Genomic DNA, 26,700 nt, shown 5'->3' with positions numbered 1-26,700 from the left:
GTTTGGGATGGGAATGGGGGAATAAGGACAATTATGTGAGACCATAATCAATAAAAAAATAAAATAAATAAATAAAAATAAGAAAAAATTAAAAAAAGAGTCGAGGCATTGGTTGATGTGTTGCCAGGCTTCGGCTGGAATAGACAGGCCTCGGGGGCGGGGCTCCGATTGATAGTGGGCGGGGCTTCCCCTTGCGGGGGCGGTGCTTGGACAGAACTGCCTCCGCGACAGGGGTTTATAGAGAGTATTTCTCAGGATATGGGCGGTGGAAATAGGAAGGCTCAGGGCGGATGGCCGGAACTGACAGAAGGCGGGGCTGTCTTCTGGATGGACCCGAGTGGAGGACCCGAGTGGAGGCCAGGGTTCTACGGGGGAGGGCGGAGCTGCCGCCGGCCAGGGTCGGGGCCACTTCGAGACCTGGAGAAGGCGGAGCTTCCGCTGGCGGGGCGGGGCTTCAGTGGAGGGGGCGGGGCTTCTGTTGACAGAGGGGCGGGGCGGCTCCTACCCGTCGGTCTCGGGCAGTTCGGGGCGAAGAGGCCGGCTGGAGCCCCAGGGTGCCGCAGGGTCCCGGAGCCGGAGCCCGCAGCGGAGCGGGGTCAGGCGCGGAGGGCGCGCGGGCGGCGGGCCACGCCTCGGCCGCTCTCCTCCTCCTCCTCCGCCCTCCCCCCGGCCGGCCGCCGAGGCGCGCGCCTCGCCGCGCTGCCTTCCGCCCCGAGCCGCGGGCCCCCCACGCTCCGCGGGGCCTGCCGCGCTCCGAGGCCCTGTGCGAGCCCGCCGAGCAGTTCCGGGGGTAGGGTTCACAGGTCAGAGTTGACTCCCTGAAAAGTGCAGCCGCCTGGAAATGCAAGATGGCGGCGGCGGGGCGCTGAGAGGCGCGGCGGCCCCCGCAGGTAGCGGCGCCGCCGGTTCCGGGCCGGGCGGGCCGGGCTCCCCGGGGCTGCGGGCGGGACGGGGCCGCGCGGAGCCCGTGCCCGGCGCGCCGGCCGGGAAGGCGAGCGGCCGGGACGGAGACGGCGGCCCCGGGCAGAGACCCCGGGGACCGGCGCGCGGCGGGCGGCGGGCGGCCCCGGGGCCGGGCTTCCAGGGGGAGGGCCGGGCCTGCCGGCCGGGCGGCGTCATGGGAGGCCGAGCCCGCGCCGCCTCGGCGCCCCGGGGTCTCTGTGGGGGGGACCCTGGGGTGGGCTCCCTGCCTGCGGGCGGCTGAGGGGAGGCCGCCGCGCGTGGGGACCCGGGAAGACGGGGAGACCCGGGGAGGTGGGAGCCCCGCCTGGAGGGGCGTGGGGCCTCCCCCGGAGGAGGAGAGCGCCGAGCGCTGGCATTGGGGTCCGGGAGCGCTGAGCCCGCTCCGGGGGGACGCTGGGCACCCGCTTCGGGCCGGACTCCGAGTTGAGTCCTCACGGACTGTGACGTTTTGGAGAAGCCCTGGGCCCCGGGCGAAGCTGATGAGGAACGGAGAGGGTGCCTGCCCCTCCGGGGCGCCCCAAGCCCAGGCCCGCGGGGGCATCCTCCCGGGCTGGCGGGGAGCGGGAGCGGGGCCGAAGGCAGGAAAGACGAGCCCTCGGGGTCCCCGTCCCCCTGAATTCCCTCCGAAGTTCTTGGTCAAGAGATTTGAAATTCTTTGTTTCCACGGCGGCTCTCCCCCCTCCTCACTGGGGGCAGCGGGGAGGGAGCCGGGCCCGTGGGGTCCCGAGGTCAGGGAGGGCCAGGCAGGCCCCGCCGGCTGCAGTGTGTGTGTGCGTGTGTGTGTGTGTGTGTGTGAGTGTGTGTGTGAGAGTGTGTGTGTGTGTGTGTGCGTGTGTGTGTGTGTGTGTGTGTGTGTGTGTGAGTGTGTGTGAGAGAGTGTGTGTGTGTGTGTGTGTGTGTGTGTGTGAGTGTGTGTGTGAGAGAGTGTGTGTGAGAGAGTGTGTGTGTGTGTGTTGGGGGGAGTGGGGAGGGAGGGTTGTGTGTGTGTGTGTGTGTGTGTGTGTTGGGGGGGAGTGGGGAGGGAGGGGTGTGTGTGTGTGTGTTGGGGGGGAGTGGGGAGGGAGGGGTGTGTGTGTGTGTGTGTGTGTGTGTGTGTTGGGGGGGAGTGGGGAGGGAGGGGTGTGTGTTTGGGGGGTAGTGGAGAGGGAGTTGGGGCGCAGAGGGGGCGGGCGGAGGAGGGACACCGGGGAGAGGGCGGCAGGGCGCGAATTCCACCACGCTGTCCTGACATCTCACGCCAGCACCAAGGAAACCATGAGCCAAAAAGAAAAAGAAGAAAAAAAACCCCGAGATAAATAACCAACAACAAAAAACACAAAAGACAAAAATAAAGGAAACCATGAGAAGAGGCTAGTCTGTGCTGGCTGGTGCGGGGCTAAGGAAAGGCTGTAACTGGTACAGAAATCACTGTGACGAGGTGGGCTTTCATGTCCCTGGGAAGGAAGCAGCAGCTCCCTTGGAGGTGGAGAGGGCAGAGGAGAGAGGAAAAATCACAGGTTTGGGCGATGGAGCAGCTTCCCCAGGACCCGCACGGATGCGCCTTTCGATGGGTTGGAAGTGGCTCTTGTTTCCCAGGCTTTGTCTGAAAGCTTTCTCTGTGTTATGTGGAGCTACTTGAATTATCTTTGCTTCTGGGAAATTTCCCCGAGAAAAGTCGTTTGTTTTTATGCCAACAGTAAAGATGAATGAGAGCTGGTTCTAACAGATATTGGCTCTAGTGTATACATAGGTTTTATTTCTTAAAGTAGCAGTTTGGACTCGATTTTAAGCAAAAGAAATGTGAGTGTTGCCAAGGAAAGCAAAGTGGTACAGGATGTAAAAGAAAAGGGGCTTTCGTGAATATTTTTTTCCTCTCTGTTTTTCTCTTGTTACTCCAAGCATTTAAGGGCTAAACAGACTAATTTTATGCAAAATAAAATGTAAGATTTGGGGCCCTTTCAATATAGAGATAACAGCGTTTCATGTATCAATGAGTCTTGTAAAAGAACCTCTTCCAGTGCTTTATTTAGTGAACAGGATGGAAATGAGAAAAAAAGAAAAGCCTGGATAACTGATGACAGCTATGATCCATACAGATTTCTCAAGCCATTCTATTTTTAAAAGAGCTTGAACGTATTCAATGGAAATGTTTTTAGAAATCCATTTCAAGTATAAACTCGTTTAGAGCTGCACATTTGGAAAAATGTTATACATGTGCGCTCTTCTTTGGTTTCCCCATAGTGCATGTATCTCTAGTTTTATATTTAATTCTGAACAGATTAGGCTGCTGAACCACAGTGGCACTGATGCCAGATGGTTTGAAAATATGCTAAGGCGGAAAGTATAAATGTGCTGCACTGTGAACACTCATTAGTAGATGTATTTTCCTGATGGCAATTATTTCAATGAATTTGGAGGACAGTCCATAAATGACACACCAATTATTTCATCTTTCAAAGTACTTATAAGTTCTTTTAAAGATAAATATGAATAAAGTTTTGCAGTTATTTTTTTTAAAAATATGTGTTGATGTCAGAAGAAGGGAGAAGGAGGGAGAGCGAGAGTGAGAGCCAGAGAGAGAGAATCGTTGATCAATCGGCTGCCTCCTGCACATCCCACCCTGGGGATCAGGCCTGCAACCCAGGCATGTGCCCTGACTGGAAATCATACTGTGACCTTCTGGTTCATAGGCCGATGCTCAAACACAGCAGTTATTTTATTAATGAACTTAATAGCATAGATAAAGTGGGTTGATTTTGGAGACTTTCTCCCTTTTGTATTAAATTTCACATTAAGACTGAAAGGTGATGTAATGATATATTATAGTTTGTGTGTGTGTGTGTGTAGTGTTGGTTGGGTACAATAATGTGATATTTGGGACTACTTTACTTTAATATATTTTATTGATTTTATACAGAGAGGAAGGGAGAGAGATAGAGAGCTAGAAATGTCGATGAGAGTCATCGATCAGCTGCCTCTTGCACACCCCCTACTGGGGATATGCCCGCAACCAAGGTACATGCCCTTGACCGGAATCAAACCCAGGTCCCTTCAGTCCCCAAACCGACGCTCTATCCATTGAGCCAAACCGGTCTTGGCTGGGACTACTTTACTTTTAAATCAAGCATGTCAAACAGTCTGTGGGCAGTATGCAGCCCACAACAAATATTTTTGCAGCCCATCCAATACAATGGTATGTAAGATGCGTTTTAATAAAATTTTTGTAACTTAATTTTTTCAATATCCTGCCTGTTGTACATAATTATTAATAACAAATTACAACATTCGCTGATGACTGATTACTATAATTGTGTTGCATTCATTTCTCTTATTCACCTTATGCGCAGGCGCACCATTTCTCTCCACTAATACTAGCAGAGAATATTTTAGCAGCCGATTGCCACGTCATTAGTCTTGGACTGACTTGTTTGGTGTGCATGATAGGAAATGTTTCACTTTGGAGAACAAGAAAAATAGGTTTATTTGTGTTACTCTTATTAATTTTTGCAGTTATTCAGTGTATAAGTTAATGTTCAAGAAAAATATTAACTTTTATTAAAATGTCCTATTATTTTATGTTAATGATTACTCATTTACTTCAGCCCTTTGTATTCAGCATGTCTCTATCAAAATAAAACTACATTTCTATGAAAATTAAAGCTTTTGTTTTTTTGTGGCCCACATAAACTTAAACCTGTTTATTTGGCACATGATAGCCTTTGAGTTTGACATGCTTGCTTTAAATTATAGCTTTATTCTTAAATAGAAGTACCTTTAAATTATTAAAATGATAGCAAATGTAGCTGAGGAAATAACCTTTTTTAAAAATATATATTTTATTGATTTTTTACAGAGAGTAAGGGAGAGGGATAGAAAGTTAGAAACATCGATAAAAGAGAGACATCGATCAGCTGCCTCCTGCACACCACCTACTGGGGATGTGCCTGCAATCAAGGTCACAGTATGACTGGAATTGAACCTGGGACCTTTCAGTCTGCAGGCTGATGCTCTATCCACTGAGCCAAACTGATTAGAGCTGAGGAAATAACCTTTTAATGCATATTTTAGCATTGTAGATTTGGGCTCAAAAGACTATTTTAGCTCTGACCTGTTTGGCTCAGTGTATAGAACATCAGCCTTCAGACTGAAGGGCCCCAGGATTGATTCTGGTCAAGGGCATGGACCTTGGTTGCAGGCTTGATCCCCAATAGGGGGCATACTGGAGGTGGCTGATCAGTGTTTCTCATTGATGTTTCTAACTCTATTCCTTTCCCTTTATCTCTGTAAAATCAGTAAAATACACTTTAAAAAAAAGAGACTCTATTTGAATATTGACAGTGTAGTCATGAGTTAGCCAGACTTGCATGACTGAAGCTGCTGATTACTAATCTGTATATATATTTGAGTTTACATTTGGAGGTCTGTATTTTATACAGTTAATGTTTAAAGTAAATATGTAATATGTTTAGGTAGTTGCCATGTTTTGATCTTAAAGAACACTTAATCTTTGTAATTTGTGTCAAACTACAGTATTCCATAATGTATTTAAGAGTATGGATGGTTCTATATACCTTTGGTTTAAACAAATATAATGATATACTTTGAAAAATAATTATATGTGACATTTATTCAAGGGAGTTAAAATTGATCTACTTATAGTTCTGCAAGGTTTTTGTTTTCAGTTTTTAGATTTAGATTTTTAAAGTTGATTTTTAGGGAGAAAGAAAGGGAGAGGGAGGGAGAGAGAGAGAAACATCAATATAAGAGTGAAATATCGGCCGAGATCGGTGTGGCTCAGTGGATAGAGCGTCGGCTTGGGGACTGAAGGGCCCCGGGTTTGATTCCAGTCAAGGGCATGTACCTTGGTTGCGGGCACCTCCCCAGTAGGGGGTGTGCAAGAGGCAGCTGATCGATGACTCTCATCGATGTTTCTAACTATCTCTCTCCCTTCCTCTCTGTACAAAATCAATAAAATATATATTTTTTTAAAAAGAGTGAAATGTCGATGTGAGAGAAGCATATCGGTTGGTTGCCTCCTGCAAAACTGAGATTGGGTGGAGCTCACAACCTAGGCATGTGCTCTGTTGGGGAATTGACTAGTAACCTTTCCATTCATGGGACTGTGTCCACCAACAGCCACAGCCAGGCCTAGATTTAAAGTTTTATTTACTTTTGTTGTGTATCCTTGCCCAAGGATATTTTTCCATTCACTTTTAGAGAGAGGGAAAGACAGAAACATTGATGTGAGAGAAGCATATCAGCTGGTTGCCTCCTGCACAAACTGGGAAGGAGCCTGCAACCAAGGTATGTGTTCTTGACCAGAATTGAACCCAGAACCCTTTGGTCTGCAGGCCGATGCTCTATCCACTGAGCCAAGCTACCTACGGCTAGACTTAGATTTTTTTTTTTTAAACATCAAAGCTTATCTAAGAAATCGATACACTGATGAGGTAGACATCATATACATATTCAGAATTTTAAATAAAATAACTTGTCAGTCAGTTTTAGTGATTCATATTTCCCATATGATTTCTGATTCTCTTTTTCTGATCCTTCCTAAAGATCTTTCTCCTTTCAGTGTTATTGGGAGGAATGAAAGGAGATATTGATAGAAAGATTCTGATGTTTCTAAATATTTCACTCATAACAATGTTTTTCTTCTATATAAATGTTTCCTTTACCTTTAATATTGTAAAAAAAAAAAAAAAAAAAAAAAAAAAAAAAAAAAAAAAAAAAAAAAAAAAAAAAAAGAAGAAGAAGAAGAAAAAGAAGAAGTTTTTAAAAACTTTTCTGGGCATGGACCGTACCTGGGAGTGAGGGATGGTGAAAAGAGAACAATTTATCTTCATTACTATGATAACATTTTTATACCAGAGTGCTGTGAAATACCCCTTAAAATGTGTTTAGTCAAATGATTCTTGAAGGTTAGAGAAAGTATGTATATATTGGGGTGGAGGGTATATATTGATTCATGTCTACTTATTAAGCTAGCTTATTCTAGCATTGTTTGATATGCTGAAAGGTATGAAATGGAAAATTGATTATTGCCCGGGCTTTGAAAATATTTTATGCTATTCCAACATTTAACAGATTTTAAACAAAGACTTCTTTTGTGCTATAAATTAAAGTTAATACCTAAGTAAAAGAAAATATAATTGTGGACTTATTAATGCTAGGAAATATTCTAAACACTACATGTGTTATTTCTTTCAGTCCTCACAGCAACCCTATTAAATAGGTACTGTTATAAGATCCTGTGCATTAGAGAGAATTGTCCTAAAGCAATCCCAGTTTCAGGAACTGGAATAACATTAGGCAAGTATGCTTTTCATCCAGAAGTATTGTTGCTCCTTTAGTTGCCTTAGTGCCTTCACATGTTCTGGCAACTATTCTCAAGAGACTCCCATTCGGTAAAACATCTTGCAATTACTGTGTGATTAAAGAGTGGATTCAAATAGGTCACCAATTTCCTATAACATTAATAATTCATTTTGGAAAATAACCTCCCCTCTTTGTCAGCTGTTTCCTATTTTCTCCTCTAGTTGACATCCTGTAGGTGGATGGCTAAGGAGAGGTGGGACGAGGAGATACCAGGAAATGAACTGGAATCCCAGGCTGCAGGGATAATAGGATGCTCCACTGCACTTCATTTTGCTTTTCATGAAATAGTGTAACTGTTCAGTCTAAGCTTTAACTTTACCTAGAAGTATTTTACTAAAGAATTGGTATGTTTACATTATTGCTTTTTAAAAAATATATATATTTATTGATTTCAGAGAGGAAGGGAGGAGAGATAGAAATATCAATGATGAGAGAGACTCATTGATCTGCCTCCTGCATGCCCCCCACTGGGGATTGAGCCTGCCACTCAGTCATGTGCCCGGATCAGGAATCGAACCATGACCTCCTAGTTCATGGATGCTCAACCATTGAGCCACACTTGCCAGGCTACATTACTTCTTGAATTAAGAGGGCTCTTTATAAACTTGTATATAATAATAGCAAGAATCAAAGAATAAGGTATTTGGGGGAAATCATCTTCCTGAATATTCACTATGGTTACAGAGCTTCAGTGCTTAAAGAACAACAAAAATGATTCAACCCTTCAAAAGCATCATTTCCTGTTATTTAATAACAGAAACAATTACAGCTTTTATTAAATTTTTGTGATTGGTTTAACTCTGAGTAATATGCCACATTTGGACACAAATCTGAGTTTTCAGAGAATGATTTCACCCTGGGTGGTTTGGCTCAGTGGATAGAGCATGGGCCTATGGACTGAAGGGTTATAGGCTGGATACCCGGCCCTGGTTCACACCAAGGGGGAGGCAACCTATCAATGTATCTTTCTCATATCCATGTTTCTCTCTGTGTGCCTCTCCCCCTTCCACTCTCAAAATAAGAGAGAAAATATTTTCTAGTGAGGATTGACCAAAAAAAAGGAGAGAGAATGATTTTCAGTTTGGTTTTTACAATTTAATGTTTCACAATGCACTGATTAAAAAGCCATTTGGTCTGTAGCTTTCTTGCAAAAATGAAATAGTTAAATACCAGTCATTCTATTAGATACTACATGTTTAGGAGTACCAGGGGTTTATTTAAGTAGTACTGGCTTATTGCCAGCATTAGTTACCACTACATTCAACTCAATAACACAGTAAGTTAGGATGCAGATATCAGTAGGTTTATATGTAAACATAGAAACGTCTCTTTTTTTCTCTCTGTGAATTCAAACTTCACTTTTATTTTTATTTTTTAAATATTTTTTATTAAATTATTATTTTTGTACATATACCAATGCCCCCCCCCCATATACCCTCCCTCCCCAGAGTTTTTTGTGTCCATTAGTTGTACTTATATGCATGTATACAAATCCTTCGGTTGATCTCTTATCTCCCCCAGATCTCCCCAACCTCCCTGCTATAATTTGACAGTCTGCTGAAACATGTATCTTTTCAACTCTTTAAGTTGTCTTTCATAACTTTTGTGTGGTAAATTTTTACAATTCCCAATTTTCTTATCTTAGCTTTCCTATTATATACTGTTTATATTCACAATTTGAACATTTTTATTGAAAACAGTATCATAATTTGGTTGTTTTATATAATATAGAATTTTTAAAGTATAGTTTCCATTTTTAGTGTTTCTTACTAATATTGGGTTTGGCATTTAGATAATTCTTTTAAAGTTTCTACGAGGAAATTAATTTTTTTCAAAGTTACATTTATTTTTTTAAAGCCAAGGCATAAACTTTAAAATTTCTGAAGACTGCATCATCTTCTCTAGAATAATAATAAAGTAATATTACTTTTTTTGTAGGGGATGGCAGATAGGTACTTTGGACCCGTTGGTAATGATGGCCTGAGCTAAACTCCTAATTTGAAGGGACACCCTTCCGCATCAGAGCACAGAATGCTGAGGAAGCTATGGCAAGTATGTGTTCCGATGCTTTGGTAAAGTACTGAATGTACTCACTCCAGATCCCGTGACACTCTCTTTGGCTCAGGTTTTAAAAGCTTTTTTTAAATGAACACAGATATAGTCCTCACACTTTTGTAAGAAATGTACATTCAGACTTTAAAAATACAGGAAGATTGGCTGCTTCAATTTAAACAGAAACAGCATCATACATCATAATACGTCTATGTGCTATATTTTAATCGATATTTGCTGAAATCCTTTGTTTCAGGCACTATAACAGTGATAACAAGACAAATGAAGGTCATGAGGGCAGAGACATTTTGTGTGGGGAAATAGTTCCAGAAATTTCACTGTTTTTTGGTGTGTTTTTTTGCCTATATCCAGAAAAGTGCTTCAAGAACAACTCCTGAAAATATATTTTCAATATATAGTCTAGTAGTAATAATTACGTATAATTATAAAATTAGGATATTAAAAATTAAATAATATAGGTTAAACATACCCCAATTTAAATATTTAAATAGATTTTTACATAATTACATGTATACTTTATTTATCTGATATATTGCTTTTATAAGAAGCATTAGATTACATAGTATATTGTTTGAAATATTTATACTTTAGTTCAATTTTTTTTAGATGATTTTCAAAAGTACTAAGAAAGTTTACATAACCATTAATATGGTGGTTCGCTTTTAATTTTAAAAATTGAATTCTTACAAGTTGACATTACCAATCTAATTTCTGTCATATTTCAAAATATTTTTTAAAATTGAATGATTATATCCTGAGGGAAATAGGTAACAACTACTATATTTTGTCAAAGGGAAGATAACAGACAGATGAATGGTTTTCCAGCTTCTTGATGATAATCTCACTGGGAATCAAGAATAGCATTCTTGTGTTAGACCGTGTGTAGTCTGTGAAAGACTTAACACACCTCTTTGAGAAAAGAAGGGGAAAGCTATTTCAGCAGAAAATTACTTTTGGATCATATAAACTTAAGTAAAGATAGGAGATTTCATTATAGTTCTAGTTTTTATATCACTCTTAATAGGTTACATACCTACTGACTTCGCAGGAGAAGGCAGCAAACCAGGATGTTAGTGTCCTGGAGACCTTTCAAAAAGACATTTCACTCCTCAAATCTGGAGGCAGAGCTTGCCAGAGAAATCTGTCCAGCTTGGATTCTTCCTTTAATCATTAGCAGTATTAAGGTCAGCTTTCTCAGGTGGAAAAAAACAGGAACGAGGATAGAGTTACTAAACCTGTAAGCCTTAATTAGCATTAACAAAGGGATCTTCTGAAATTAGATTATCTTTGGCCATAATTTCTTAGATGCTTTCATTTTTGTCATATTCGTTCCTGCCTATATTCATCTTAATACTTGAATTTTGATTGTCTTGAGACCACTTTGGAAATTTACTTAATAATTCTAGGTTACAGAAAATTTAAAAAATATTTGTTGTCAGAGTTCTTATTTAATTTTAAAAAATAACTGCTGTTCCTGAATATTTTTACATTTTGGCTTTTAAAAAATGCCTCAAGTGTGTAAAGGCTAAAATCTGATACTTAATAAAAAATATCCTCTTAGATTTTTTTTTTGACATGGTAGATATCCTTTGTTTTAATTTGATCCCATTATTCTTTGTTTCTACAATAATATTATTTCAGGCATTCTGTGATTTTGATGGATTTCTGACTTCTGGTTTGAATACAAACATGTACAAGTAAGTATTTTCAGCTGGCTAAACAGAACTCTGACTCAAAGAGGGAGAAGTGAAACTAAGTAAAATAAAGAGTTCAAAAGCTTTTCAGTGTATGTATGAATATTTAGTCCAAAGGATTCTCAGTTTGTATATTTTAGCCACCCTAAGAACAGTTTTATTTAGTTGGTACTAGGTCAAAACTAACATGATCCTTAAAAATTATAGTTATATTCTAAATGTTCTTATTTGACCCAGAATTGGTATAAAAAACAAAGTTTGTTTTTATTCACATAAAACTTTACCAAAATAACATGCTTTTGTGGCTAAGTAGGCCAATAAACTGCTATCTGTTAATAATTTAATTTGAAGTATAAGACAGCCAAAAAAATAGAGGCTTGGAAAATTCAGTGTAGCTATAACTCTGCTTAATTATAAACAACGTTGAACTTTTTTTTTTTTTTTGGTACTAAGCATAAAATTTGAAGCAATCCACTCACTTTTTATAGTGTATACCATTGAGAATTTATATTTTAAACTCTTTAAAAATGTAACACCATTAAAGTATAGTTTTCTCTTGGAACAGAAATAATGATTCCAAGTTCAAATTTGCATTTGCCTTCTTATAAAGACTAATGCTTTGAATGAATTTATCTCCCTTCTTTTAGTCTTACATAGACCACAAATTTAGATATACATTGTTCATGCATAAAACTGATTTGTTACAACAGAATTATGGATGTTGGTAAATATTTGTTGAATATTCATTGTGCCATTTTATTTGGTAGGATGTTTGATAATTAAGGATGTTTTAATATTCTAATGTCTGACGTGATTTTATTAATAAGGATTTTACCATTGAAAGTAATCTACCATAAAGCAAGCACAGTTGTTTTTTTATAGCTCCTCTGTAAATGAGTGTTTAGTAAGGTAAAATGTATGTTATAATATACAATACAGATATATTTTAAAGGTGGGGCCTTGATAGGCACTGTATTGGGCCCTGGGAAGAGCTAAACAGACATTCTTTCTGACCATGTAAGAAGAATTGCTATTAGAACTGCCCCAAATTTTTATACTGTGATGAAGTAAATTTTGCTTTCATTGAATGCTTTTCTGGAGAGAAATTTTGTTGTGATAATTTTGACGGGTTTACGATCATGAATTGATTAAGGAGCAGCCTACCTTCAGGAAAAGAGCCAGGATGCAGCTAGGACCATGGAAATTGGCTTGGCCTAGATCTACACCCTGGAGATTATGGTGCTCTTTTTTTTTTTTTTAATTTATTTTATTTAATTTATTTATTTTTTAATATTTTGTTGATTTTTTACAGAGAGGAAGGGAGAGAGGTAGAGAGCCAGAAATGTTGATGAGAGAGAAACATCAACCAGCTGCCTCCTGCACACCCCCCACTGGGGATGTGCCTGCAGCCAGGATACATGCCCTTGACCGGAATTGAACCCGGGACCCTTCAGTCCACAGACCAACGCTCCATCCACTGAGCCAAACTGATTTTGGCCATGGTTGCTCTTGAGGGTTCTTAGAACCAGTCTGGCTTCTCAGACCTGGGGCGGGAGCTCCAAAAAATATCTGGAAAACACCTGAATGCTATACAAAAATGACCATAGAAGTATTTTAATTTATTTGCAATTTTAAGGCCTTAAAACCATTGTTTGTTATATTTTGTAATAAAGCAATAACAATATTAAAGAAAATTTGTAAAGACCACACACAAAATTTACCTATTTTGTGAAAATTTTATTTTTTTTATATTCTCTCGTCTTTGTCCACATGTAAATGGATAATTTTTTATATTTCTTTACTCTTTTGATGATAATTTTTTAAAAATTTTTTTATTGATTTCAGAGAGAAATGGAGAGGGAGAGAGAGATACAAACATCAATGATGAGAGAGAATCATTGATTGGCTGCCTCCTGCACGCCCCCTACTGAGGATCGAGTCCACAGCCTAGGCCCTTGGCTGGAATAGAACCCGAGACTTTTCAGTGCTTGGGCCCACACTCTATACACTGAGCCAAACCAGTAGGGCTTGATTGATCAGTTATTTTTTTCAAATATTTCTCAACTGAAAGATTAACTAAAAATGGTTTTCAAACATAATTATATTTACAATGTTGGGTCCATTTAGCATATAATTTTTCCTTGATTGGCAGACTTCATTTTAATTGTGTTTTAATTGCAAAGCCACTTCACTACTCAGTTGTGCAACTGAACTCTAACCCCCTTTAACAGGTAGATAGTGCAAGGTTCCCCAGATTGATTTTTCGTTCTGTTTCCAGTTAACCTTCAAATAGAGGATAAGATGTATGTCAGCTAACAGTGATTTCTGTATGGCAATTTCCCTGTCCCAGCCCTACTGCACTTGAATGACAAGGACATGAATTGGAAGCACACCATAGAATTTCTTATTCTGTATTTTTACCCCTTCTCTGCTTTTTCATTCCCTTTGTGTGGATTGTCAGCTGATTAAGTTCCTTGAGAGAGAGAGAAAGCAAGGGAGAGAGAATATTACTAAATAAATAGTATTGCTTCATCTTCCAAAAGAATTTTTCAGGAACTGGAAAATAGTATTAACTAGTTACGTAGTATCAGAGTATATGAAGCATTTTATTTTGATCAGCCTCTCAAGTAGATATTTCTATTCTTATTTTCTTCAGGGCAGCCTTCTCTGTGTCTTTTCTAGAAACCTCCTACAATGTGCTCATACAGTTCCTGATACTTCCTCTCTTGTTGCATTGATAATAGTTATTCTAGTTACTATTATTGCGTGTTTTTTGGTAGAAAAACCAGCAAGAACTTATTAACCATAGCAAAAATATACTTAGGGCAGTGAAACAAGGAAGGGCATAAGAAGGAGCAACAGGAGAGCCTAAGCTGGGCTGCTTTGGCTCCTGGGAAGTCAGAGAAAAGGGGGAAAATGGGCATTGGAGACAGGTTTGTGGGGTTAACTCAGGATGAGCTGCCACTGCCCATTGCTCCCCTGGTTGCAAGTCTCATGGGGGTCCCTTAGAGTTTAGAAGATACCTGCTGGGGGTATGGGAGGGGTTGGAGAGGTGGAAGGGAATGTCATGGGTGTGCTCCATGGAGAGATAGTGCATCTAATTATTTACTGACTCTTCCTTGCTCAACTGCTACCCTGTTTCCCCGAAAATAATTTTTTCTCTCAAAGTTGCGCTAGGTCTTATTTTCAGGGGATGTCTTATCTTTCTATGCGCTAGGTCTTATTTTCGGAGGATGTCTTGTTTTCGGGGAAACCCGGTAGTACCTGACAGACCAGAGACTATTTGTCTTGGTCACTGCAGTATCTCTAGTGCTTAATATTAGGTCTAGTAATAATTAATGTCGTTTTCTAATACTTTTTTTAAATCGAATTTATTTAAACAATACAACAAAATTTAATCAACAATATAGTTGCCGTTGTTTTCTACTACTTGTGCCCAACACTCAGGAAGCATTTTAATCCCTCTGTTGTAAAATTCTTGTGATTTTGATGCAAAAAATTCGGTCAATGCATTTTTGAGGCATTCTTCATTATTAAATTTTTTTCCAAGAAGAAAGTTTTGCAAAGAATGAAACAAATGGTAATCGGAAGGGGCAATATCAGGAGAATATGCAGGTTGAGGGAGAACTTCCCATTCCAACTGGCGCAGTTTTTCAGCAGTGATTCTTGCAGTATGCGGTCGTGCGTTATCGTGGTGAAGAATTACGCCCTTCTGATTAATCAGCGCGGGTTCTTTTTCTCTTAAAGCTTGGGCTAACCTTTCCAATTGGGCACTATACACTGCACTTGTAATGGTTTGGTTAGATGGTAAAAGTTCATAATGAAGAATTCCTTTAAAATTCCACCAAACACACAACATCACTTTTTTCGCATGCAAGTCAGGTTTTGGCGTGGGCTGCGGAGCCTCATTTTTGTCTAACCATTGAGGCCGCCTTTTCAAATTAACATACAGCACCCATTTTTCATTTCCGGTAACAAATTGCTCTAAAAACAGCAAACGGTTTTGACGAGAGAGGAGCGAACTGCAAATTGTGACTCTTTGATTACGGTTGTTGTCGGTCAACTCATGAGGAACCCATTTTCCAAACTTTTGGACTTTGCCAAGTGCATGCAATTGATTGGAAATTGTTTTTTGTGAACAATTTAAAGTTGTCGCAAGCTCTTGTTGGGTAATTTGAGGATTTTGTACCAAAAGAGCTTGAAGAGCTTCTTGATCAAAATTGGACACACGGCCTCGACCACTCTTATCATCTAACGAAAAATTTCCCTCGCGAAATTTCTCAAACCAACGCTGGCATTTTCTGGCGCTAACTGCATCTTGACCAAGAGCACTACAGATGTTTTTTGCAGCCTCACTTGCTTTTCTTCCTAATTGGAACTCGTAAAGCATGCAGTGCCGAATATGCTCTTCATCCGCCATCTTCTTAGCCCTAGTTTTGCAACAAAAACCAAACCAAACACAAACTTTTTCAAGCAAAACTTGTTAATTGCACTTCACACGTTCTGTAGATACCACGTGTTTGAAGGTTATGTCAATACAAGTCAACGCCAAGCAAGATTTTAAACGAATGTTGAAAAACGACATTAATTATTACTAGACCCGATACAATGCCTGGCACATGATTGATATTCAACAAATAGTTGTTGGGTGAATTTGTTGAATTGGTGTTGAATTGTATGTGCTCTTTATAAATTTTGAATATTAACCCCTTATCCTATGTATATCTTTGATTTTTTGGTATTAGTAGACTCCAATTAATATAACCTATGATTCTAGGAGAATAGCAGTCACAAAATTGCTTACTCCCCTGTCTTAATCTGTTCTCCTTCACTGGCAAACATAGATACTGCTTATTTGTACTCCTCTACTTACTTGAAGCTATTTGAGGAATTCCCTGTTTTTATTTATTTCTTTAATATATTTTTATTGATTTCAGAGAGGAAGGGAGAGAGAGAACAAAGAGATAGAAACATCATTGATGAGAGAGAATCAATGATCGGCCGCCTCCTGCATACCCCCCACTGGGGATGTGCCCTTGACCAGAATCGAACTTGGGACTCTTTAGTCCGCAAGCTGACGCTCTATCCACTGAGCCAAATCAGCCATTGCAGGAATTCCCTGTTTTCAATATAAAAGAAAAAGAAAAAAGATCAAAATTCTTTGTTAACACAAACAAAATAGTGGTGTCCCTATTGAATTGAATAGGGAAAAAGGCATTAGCTTAGTTTATATCATTTAGTTAAGAAATAGTTTGCAATTTAAGATTTCTTTTTATTCCCTTAGAAATCAAAGAAATTTTATAGGAAAAAAAAAAGAACGACACCTTTGCAAGTAGAGAATTTGATTATTGCGACTACAATTATTACTAATTGGAATAATTGGAACTCAGGGAATAAGGGGCATTTAGTCCAACTTTTCATATGTTGCTTAGACCTATCAAAGGCTTTGTAGTATGTATTTGAATAATCTCAGTGAGGAGGTTCTTACCACCTTCAAAGGCAGGGCATTCTCTTTGGACAGCTGATTCCTAAAAACGTTTCTCCCTTTCCTGAGTCAGTGTATCTCTGCATAGAGGACTTGTTTTGCTTTATAATCTTTGAAGTAAACTTTTTCTCCTCAGTTCAGCTAGGACATGGATCATGCTAGTAAATGAATAGTTCCAATTTGTGGTAGAGAATAAGACAGACCCCTTACTCATTTTATTCATTTTTTATTTCTTGTAGACTTCAAAAGCCCATCAACTTTACGTATTTAGAATCAAATTTTTGAAATATTTAAATGTATTTGTATGAATATAATGCACTTTTTCGTGATGATTTAAGATCATTGTTATGAATTTCAGGTACTCTTCTCTCTGGTGATGCCCTCATGGCATGTGGAGTGTTGTAGGACTGTTTTCCTATTCATTCTTATTCAGTTAAAAGACATTTAGTGAGTCACCACTTCCTGGCTTTTTACATGCAAAGAAGATATAGAAATGAATGAGATTGCCAAGACAGCTCAGCTGGGAGAACTTTAGGTTAAAGATATAAAGTTCATTGGTTTGATCTAGAGTTTCAGGGGCTTTGTAATATCTCAACTAGAGGCCTGGTGCATGACATTTGTGCACTTGGGGGGCAGGGGTGTGGAGGTCCCTCAGCCTTGCATATTACCCTTTTATTATATAGGATAAAGCTATCACATAGAAAAAGAAGAAATAATGAAACACACATCTATAATGAGGACTATGTTGTGGGACAGAAATATAATATTTTTCTACTATAATATGGTCAATTCTAAACTAGAAGATAAACCGGGGAGGAGGGTGAACTATAAGGCAAACAGAGAGATCATCCTACCAAGTACACAAACATGTGCTCTGGTATAGGGTCAGCCTGCATGGAGGGTCCCTGGCACAGCAATCATTTCTGCTGGGCTTAAAGCATATGGAAATAAGAGTCAGGAGAATGGGTTGTGAAGGGAACTCTGTGTGGCTTCAGGAGTTTGGACTTTATTCTTTCATAAATTTTAAGTCAGAACACTGATATGATTAGATTTTTTAAAATAAATTCTGATAGCACTGTGGGAAATAATAATAGTGTTTTTAAAACTTTGATCATACATATTATATCTTTGCTTCTTTGCCATATTTGGGCATGCTTTTGGGATGATGAGATAGACCAGCAGGAGCAGGCATAACTGATGGACTGAATTTCTTATACATTTAATGGCCATAGTCTCTGAGTATCTGTGACTGCCTTTTGTGTGTGTGTGTGTGTGTGTGACTGCTTTTTGTAGTTTGTTTTTTTTTAATATATCTTATTGAATTTTTACAGAGAGGAAGGGAGAGGGATAGAAAGCTAGAAACATCGATGAGAGAGAAACATCAATCAGCTGCCTCCGGCACCCCCCCCCCACTAGGGATGTGCCACAACCAATGCACATGCCCTTAACCAGAATTGAACCTGGGACCTTTCAGTCCGCAGATCAACACTCTATCCACTGAGCCAAACCGGTTTCTGCTGCTATTTATAGTTTTAAAGTTTCTCCCTTGTTAACTGATTATCATTTCACATTGGTAATACTCTTGGCAAAGCAAACTTGTTCCCCAACATCCCTTCCAATGTATAGCTAGTTGAAAAATCCAAATAAGCCTGTGGACTGACCCATGAATATAATGCATGACCTTCAGTGAGTTGGTTTGGAGACATCTATTTTAATCCTTAGAGGACTTTTTTCCTGGTTTTGATTTTATTTCAGATCTTTATAACTAAGCCATCCAACAACTTCATATAAATGAAATATAACTCTTATTTGTTTAAAAGATCATAATCACTCATTTAAAAACATTTTAAATTTTATTTTAATGTAGGTGATTGGAGTTGTGCTTCAGAAATTCCAGCAGTTCAACAGTATTTTATCTGCCAACAATAAATTCTTTACTTGACCGAACCATGAAAAAGCTGCTAATGAGACTTGTTGAGCATAAAAACGGACCTGAAGAACCAAAAGCCATTGTTTTCAAATGAAGAATACTGAGTAGCTTTCAGCCTCCATGCTTTTGAATCACCACTGAGATTTCCCCCATAACATCAGAATGGCAAGCAGGCGAAAATCAACAACACCCTGCATGGTCCTTGCCAGTGAACAGGATCCAGACCTCGAGTTGATATCAGATTTGGATGAAGGGCCTCCTGTACTCACTCCTGTAGAAAACAGCAGAGCAGAGAGCATCTCAAGCGAGGAAGAAGTTCATGAATCTGTGGATTCTGACAATCAGCAAAATAAAAAAGTTGAAGGTGGTTATGAATGTAAATATTGTACTTTTCAAACTCCAGACCTAAATATGTTTACTTTTCATGTGGATTCAGAGCATCCCAACATAGTGCTAAATTCCTCCTATGTTTGTGTCGAATGTAATTTTCTCACCAAAAGGTATGATGCACTTTCTGAGCATAATCTGAAGTACCACCCAGGAGAAGAGAATTTTAGGTTGACTATGGTGAAACGAAATAACCAGACAATCTTTGAACAAACTATAAACGATCTGACTTTTGATGGTAGTTTTGTTAAAGAGGAGAACTCAGAGCCGGCTGAATCTACAGAAGTTCCTTCTTCAGGAATTCCTATCAGTAAAACTCCCATCATGAAAATGATGAAAAATAAAGTGGAGAACAAGCGTATTACAGTTCATCATAACTCAGCTGAGGATGTTCCTGAAGAGAAAGAGAAAGAGATCAAACCAGACCTTGAAGAAAGTGTGGAAAATCCTAGTTCTTCAGCTTCTGACTCTAATACCAGTACTTCCATTGTCAACAGAATACACCCAAATGCTGCCAGCACGATAGTGGCCCCAGCAGCAGTTCTTCCTGGACTAGCACAGGTGATAACCGCTGTGTCAGCTCAGCAGAATTCCAATCTGATTCCCAAAGTCTTAATTCCTGTGAGTAGCATTCCTACCTACAATGTTGCATTGGATAACAACCCCCTTTTGCTTAACACCTACAAAAAATTCCCTTACCCAACCATGTCAGAAATTACTGTTCTTTCCGCTCAAGCAAAATATACAGAGGAACAGATCAAGATATGGTTTTCAGCCCAACGTCTAAAACATGGTGTGAGCTGGACTCCCGAGGAAGTAGAGGAGGCAAGAAGAAAGCAATTCAACGGAACAGTACACACTGTACCTCAGACCATAACTGTTATTCCGACACACATTTCCACGGGGAGTAATGGCTTACCATCCATTTTACAGACATGCCAAATAGTTGGTCAGCCAGGCCTGGTTCTTACACAAGTAGCTGGAACAAACACCTTGCCGGTAACAGCGCCGATAGCCTTGACAGTGACAGGGGTGCCAAATCAAAGCCGTGTACAGAAGAGTCAGGCCCCTGCTGCTCCGCCTCCTGCAGAAGCAAAACCAGCAGCAGTAGCCAAAGCAGCAGCAACAGCAGCAGCAGCAGCAACGGCAGCAGCAGCAACAGCCACAGCAGCAAAAGCACCACCACCAGCAGCAGCAGCAACAGCCGCAGCAGCAACAGCCGCAGCAGCAGCAGCAACAGCAGCAGCAGCGGCAACGGCAGCAGCAGCAACAGCAAAGGCAGCAGCAGCAGCATCACCAACAGCCACGGCAGCAGCAGCAGCAACGGCAGCAGCAGCGGCAACGGCAGCAGCAGCAGCAACAGCAGCACCAACAGCAATGGCGGCAGCAACAGCAACGGCAGCAGCAGCAGCAGCAACGGCAGCAGCAGCAGCCACGGCAGCAGCAACTGCAAAGGCAGCACCAACAGCAGCAGTCCCAACTTCTCAGGCTGTCAAACACGAAACCACACCCGCAAACCCCGATTCATTTGGCATTCGGGCAAAAAAGACTAAAGAGCAACTAGCAGAATTAAAAGTCAGCTACCTTAAAAATCAGTTTCCTAGTGACTCAGAAATCAGCAGACTTATGAAAATCACAGGCTTGACAAAAGGAGAGATTAAAAAATGGTTTAGCGACACGAGGTACAATCAGAGAAATTCAAAGAGTAATCAGTGCTTACATCTCAACAGTGATTCCTCCACTCCCATTATTATAGACTCCAGTGATGAGACCACGGAATCCCCAACCGCTGTTACTTCACAGCATAAACAATCCTGGAATCCTTTCCCCGACTTTACTCCGCAAAAGTTTAAAGAAAAGACAGCAGAGCAGCTCCAGGCCCTTCAGGCTAGTTTTCTCAACAACTCCGTACTGACAGATGAAGAATTAAATAGGTTAAGAGCGCAAACCAAACTGACCAGGAGAGAAATTGATGCTTGGTTTACAGAGAAGAAGAAATCAAAAGCTTTAAAGGAAGAGAAAATGGAAATAGATGAAACTAATGCAGGTAGTTCCAAAGAAGAAGCGGGAGAACCTGCTCCTGGAGATGAATCTGGTGCACCTAAGGCCGGGAGTGCAGGCAAGATATGTAAAAAAACACTTGAGCAATTGCACATGCTCAAAAGTGCGTTTGTCCGATCCCAGTGGCCGTCATCGGAAGAGTATGACAAGCTGGCCAAAGAAAGTGGTCTTCCGAGACCAGACATAGTTAGTTGGTTTGGGGACACCCGTTACGCTTGGAAAAATGGAAACTTAAAATGGTACTACTACTATCAAAGCTCCAATTCGAGTGGTCTGAATGGTCTGTCTTCCCTTAGGAGAAGGGGGAGAGGAAGACCCAAAGGCAGGGGAAGGGGAAGGGGGAGAGGAAGGCCACGAGGAGGCAAGAGAATGAACAACTGGGACAGGGGGGCTTCGCTCATAAAATTTAAAACTGGAACTGCAATACTTAAGGATTATTACCTGAAGCACAAATTTCTTAATGAGCAAGACCTTGATGAACTTGTTAACAAATCACACATGGGCTACGAGCAGGTCAGAGAGTGGTTTGCCGAAAGACAGAGAAGATCAGAGTTAGGTGTAGAGTTATTTGAGGAAAATGAGGAGGAAGAGGAAGTTATTGATGATCAGGAAGAGGATGAAGAAGAAACAGATGATAGTGACACCTGGGAACCCCCACAACATGTGAAGCGGAAACTTTCTAAATCAGATGACTGAAATGTAAGTTTTAATCTAAGCATATATTCATCAACCACACACATTTAGCCATCTCCACTTCTGATAGTTTTCTTAAATAGTTATTCTTTTACCTAATAAGAGAACTAGGTACTAGGAGTATAGCCAAAAATTTGTGATTAGCATTTATAGCCTGATTATTATGATTGTTCTGTTTAATATGTAGAGTTTAGTGTTTTTTACTTTGTTTTAAGGGAAAGTCAACCCATTTTCTAAGAAGGGAGACTGGTGGTTATGAGGGAATAAACAGATACTAAAGATAACTAAAAAGTAGTTTTTGTAACCCTCCTCCACTAAAGCTTTATTTTTTGCCTATTTAAGGAAATTAAAAAAGGAAAACAAAAAGAAGGGGGAAAGTACTTGCCACAGGGGTGAGGATTGCTCAGTTCTAAGAAACTAGGTAAAAATGGTATCCTTTTTCTTTCATTGTATTACCCCCCAAACTATTAGATTTTTAACTAAATTTAAAATGCTTTATGTATTAAAAATAACTCAATATTTTTTCTATTAAAAGCCAAAGGTCTATTTTAGACCATATATAAGTTCCATGTTTACTTGGATGGCATCTGTTTTTAAAAACTGTAATATAGCCGAAACCGGTTTGGCTCAGCGGTAGAGCGTCGGTCTGCGGACTGAAAGATCCCGGGTTCGATTCTGGTCAAGGGCATGTACCTTGGTTGCTGGCACATCCCCAGTGGGGGGTGTGCAGGAGCCAGCTGGTCGATGTTTCTCTCTCATTGACGTTTCTAGCTCTCTATCTCTCTTCCTTCCTCTCTGTAAAAAATCAATAAAATATATTAAAATAAATAAATAAATAATAAAAACTGTAATATAAATTATTTCTGTTTTAGAGATCAAAAGGTAAACATCAAATTTGATATTAAATTAACTCAATTGCCTAAAATGTCTTTTCCTTCTTTGATATAAAATAAACCTGCTACCAGCAAAAATGTTGTATTTAGTTAAAAATATCTCCCTATAGTCATAAAAGTGCAAGTAAATATGCTTTAAATGTAAAGGTTTGTCATATTCCTTAAATCTTCATTCTTTTATAGGTTGGATTAATTAAAATGTCACTGTAGTTGCATATCAGATATCTAGTTTGGAGTTAGGACTTCAATTCTTTTTTTTTTTAATATATTTTATTTTTTAAAAATATATATTTTATTGATTTTTTACAGAGAGGAAGGGAAAGAGATAGAGAGCTAGAAACGTCAATGAGAGAGAGACATCAACCAGCTGCCTCTTGCAGACCCCCCACCGGGGATGCGCCTGCAACCAAGGTACATGCCCTTGATCGGAATCTAACTTGGGACCTTTCAGTCCGCAGGCTGATGCTCTATCACTGAGCCAAACCGGTTTCAGCCAATTCTTTATATATATATATATATATATATATATATATATATATATATATATATATAATTGATTTCTTTAAGAAATCAATATTTTCTTTATATATTCTTTATATATATTCTTTATATATGTGTGTGTGTGTGTGTGTGTGTATAATATATATATATATATAATATAATTGATTTCTTTACAGAGAAGAAGGGAGAGAGAGAGAGAGTTAGAAACATTGATCAGCTGCCTCCTACTGGGGATGTGCCCGCAACCAAGGTACATGCCCTTGACTGGAATCAAACACTCTATCCACTGAGCCAAACCAGTTTCGGCAAGGACTTCAATTCTTAATACTTTTGGAATTCAGTAGCTTTGTTCTTTTCTTTACTCTCAGTTTTTGAATGTTCCAGGATAAAACTGTACTTTTCAAAAAAAACAATGCAGTTTTCATGAAATGTTTGTATATGTCTATCAGTAGTCCAAAAGCATCTTATTATCCGAAATTACTGCAGTGTTGTCAGATTGTAAGGGAGGAAACGAGGCGTAGACTCTTATGATCATATGAGCATATTTATGTATTTCCCTAGCTTTTTGCATCCCTATCCCAGCCTCTACTTTTACCTCTTTTTCTGCACAGTATCTCCTTCATTCCTCCACGGCTTCCTTCATGGTTTTATTTATTTTGTTATAACAATTGCTTATAGAGAGCTTAATGTGTCCCAGACACTATTCTTACTGTTTAGCAATCCTTTTCCAAGTTTTCTTTTCATGAACATTTTTTTTTTCAGGCAGAGAAAAAGATGAAACTAAAAATGCACTTACTTTAGAATAAATCTCATGCACTTACTTTTGAATAAATCTCATTCATGTTATAGAATGAACTGTATTGTAGGTTATAAGTTAAATAGCTTTGTACAGCTCTATCCTGAGGCAGTCCTCCATTTCCTAATGTCAGAACTCTTCAGGACAGGCTTTCTTCTGACCCAGATGCATAAAATATTTTTAACAGGCTTTTTCTGTTTTTATTGCTAGACACAAGAATGTGCACTCAGCCAAGATTAAAACAACAACATTTTTGCTGCAATGAATTGTTGTTGTAGTAACCTCTGCAGTGATTTTTTGGGGAATTGCAGTCTTCTAAAACTAATAGGAACTTTTTATATACTTTAGTTTGACTTTTAAGTTTGTGTGGATAATTATTATATGAATACTTTAATAGGTACTATGGTAAAATATTTCACACAAAGCCACAGTTTTCAAAAATTGTGTCATATATGTTATACGTGTACTTTTGTGGTAAACATGCAAACTTGCCTTGCTCTTAAAATATGCAAAAGTCTAGCCCTGGCCAGTATGGTTTAGTGCAGTGGTCGGCAAACTCATTAGTCACCAGAGCCAAATATCATCAGCACAACGATTAAAATTTCTTTTGAGAGCCACATTTTTTAAACTTAAACTTCTTCTAACGCTACTTCTTCAAAATAGACTTGCCCAGACTGTGGTATTTTATGGAAAAGCCACACCCAAGGGGCCAAAGAGCCGCATGTGGCTTGAGAGCTGCAGTGTGCTTAGTGGATAAAGTGTCTACCTGTGGACTGACGGGTCCCAGGATCAGTTCTGGTCAGGGGCACATGCCCAGGTTGTGGGATCAACTTCTGGTTGGGAGTGTGCAGGAGGCAGTCAGTCAGTGATACTCTTTCATTGTTGATTTCAAGGTTTCTATCTCTCTCTCCCTTTTTCTCTCCTCTGAAATTAATAACAATATATTTTAAAATATATATATGCAAAAGTCTGAAATTATAAAGACATTAATTATAAATTATTGGCTTAACAAATTAAGTTTTTACCCTACAAAAGAATTCACTGTAAGTTTCCTCTCAATAGTTACTTTTTCATTTAAATATAGTGCAAGTTACCAAAAAAAGTAACCAAACCTTTCCAAAATAGTTATTGCAAAAAGTGAGATACAGTAGAACCCCCTTATCCTTCCATGATATGTTCCAAGATCCTCACAGATAGTACCAAGCCTCTTATAAACTATGTTTTTTTCCTGTATGTATGTACCTATGATAAAGTCCAATTTATAAATTAGGTACAGTAAGTGATAACAGTAATTAATAAAATAGAACAATTATAATATCCTATATAATAAAAGTCTAATATGCTAAGTGTCTAGTTATCCGGTCAGCCATTCAACCAATCAAAGTGTAATATGCTAATGATATGCTAAGGATGCTCAACCGCTCGCTATGACGTGCACTGACTACCAGGAGGCAGACTGGTAAATTAGCTTGCTGCTGGGGTCCGGCTGATAGGGACTGAGTGAAATGGGCTGGACATGCCCTGGAGCCCTCCGGTGGTCTCTCCCCAACCCTGATCGTGCACTGGTGGGGTCCCTCAGGCTGGCCTGAATCCTCTCGCAATCTGGGACCCCTCAGAGGATATCAGAGAGCTCGTTTCAGCCCAATCCTGCAAGCCATGCTGAGGGACCTCACTGATGCACGAATTCATGCACCAGGCCTCCAGTACTGTAATAAAAGTTATGTGAATGTGGTATCTCTTTCTCTCTGATAACTGATCAGATAATCCAGAGGCAAATGGGCAGGTAGTATATACAATATAGATCTGCTGAACAGAGGGATAATTGATGTCTTGGGCAGGATGGAGGGAGATGATGTGAGATTTCATCATGCTGCTCAGAACAGCGTGCAATTTAAAACTTATGTTTATTTCTGGAATTTTTCATCTAATATTTCTGGACTGTGGTGGACCACAAGTAACTGAAGCCACAGAAAGTGAAATCATTGATAAGGAGCATTACTATACATTTGTGTCTTTTGCACAGTCCAACCTTGTACAGTAAGTCCTCACTTAATGTTGTCAATAGGTCTGTGACTATAAGCGAAGTGATGTATAAGGAAACTAGTTTTACCACAGGCTGATGGATATAAGCAAAAATTAATTTCCTGCAGCATCTCATTATGTTATAACAAAATGGTGTTGAACAAATCAAAGTTATTTGAGGACTTGATGTATATAAATAGAAAAAAAATACAAGAGTTTAGATTTGATAGTTTACTTATTACAGGTACTGACAATGAAATATATACTTACTCATAATTTTAAATTATTTCATATAGGTATATGCAATATAGGTAAAATTATTACATATAGGTGAAAATGACTTTAAAGTAAGTCTAGTATATGCAGAACATATACAAAGGAATTGCACACAAAATCTAGTGCATTATATATTTGGAAGTGATCTCAGTATTACTGAGTGATTACAGAGGATGTGCTTTCATGGCTAATTTCTATTATTTTTATTTCTAAAAGAGGTAAACATTAAAGTATGATTTCCTTTAAATTTTTAGTTTTTTATTGTGTGTGTTGTTTTGTGTGTGTTTTTTTATAGCTGCCTAAAACGTTGGAGGAGAATCAATTCTTCAACTCAAGCTATCTGATTTACTGTGAATGGGCCCAATCTTTAATGACACTGAAACCCTTTGGGAGCATACACATTCTCAAAAAATAGGATCCAGTATCCAAAAGAAATGGAACTTAATGTTGTGCCAAAGTTAAACTACTGCAGCTGGTGGAAGTTCTGCAATGTAAATAGAACACATTAAAAAAAAAAAAAAAAAACTTGTAAAAATTCAAATTTTAATACATTTTTATTCAGATAA

General features: G+C 39.5%; 1 protein-coding gene across 1 annotated transcript; it reads left to right on the top strand.

Annotated features, from left to right (window-relative positions):
* The first annotated feature begins 527 nt into the window (after window positions 1-527).
* Window positions 528-26,700, top strand: ZHX1 (zinc fingers and homeoboxes 1). Its single transcript, XM_036437193.2, has 5 exons — window positions 528-890; window positions 9,262-9,375; window positions 18,443-20,143; window positions 20,348-21,652; window positions 26,430-26,700. The coding sequence occupies exons 3-4, from the start codon at window positions 18,668-18,670 to the stop codon at window positions 21,647-21,649; spliced, it is 2,778 nt and encodes a 925-aa protein (XP_036293086.1). The 5' UTR covers window positions 528-890; window positions 9,262-9,375; window positions 18,443-18,667; the 3' UTR covers window positions 21,650-21,652; window positions 26,430-26,700.

The sequence above is a fragment of the Pipistrellus kuhlii genome, unplaced genomic scaffold, assembly GCF_014108245.1.
Source record: "Pipistrellus kuhlii isolate mPipKuh1 unplaced genomic scaffold, mPipKuh1.p scaffold_m20_p_14, whole genome shotgun sequence".
Classification (NCBI taxonomy): Eukaryota; Metazoa; Chordata; class Mammalia; order Chiroptera; family Vespertilionidae; genus Pipistrellus; species Pipistrellus kuhlii.
This window is presented reverse-complemented; position numbering and strand designations above follow the sequence as displayed.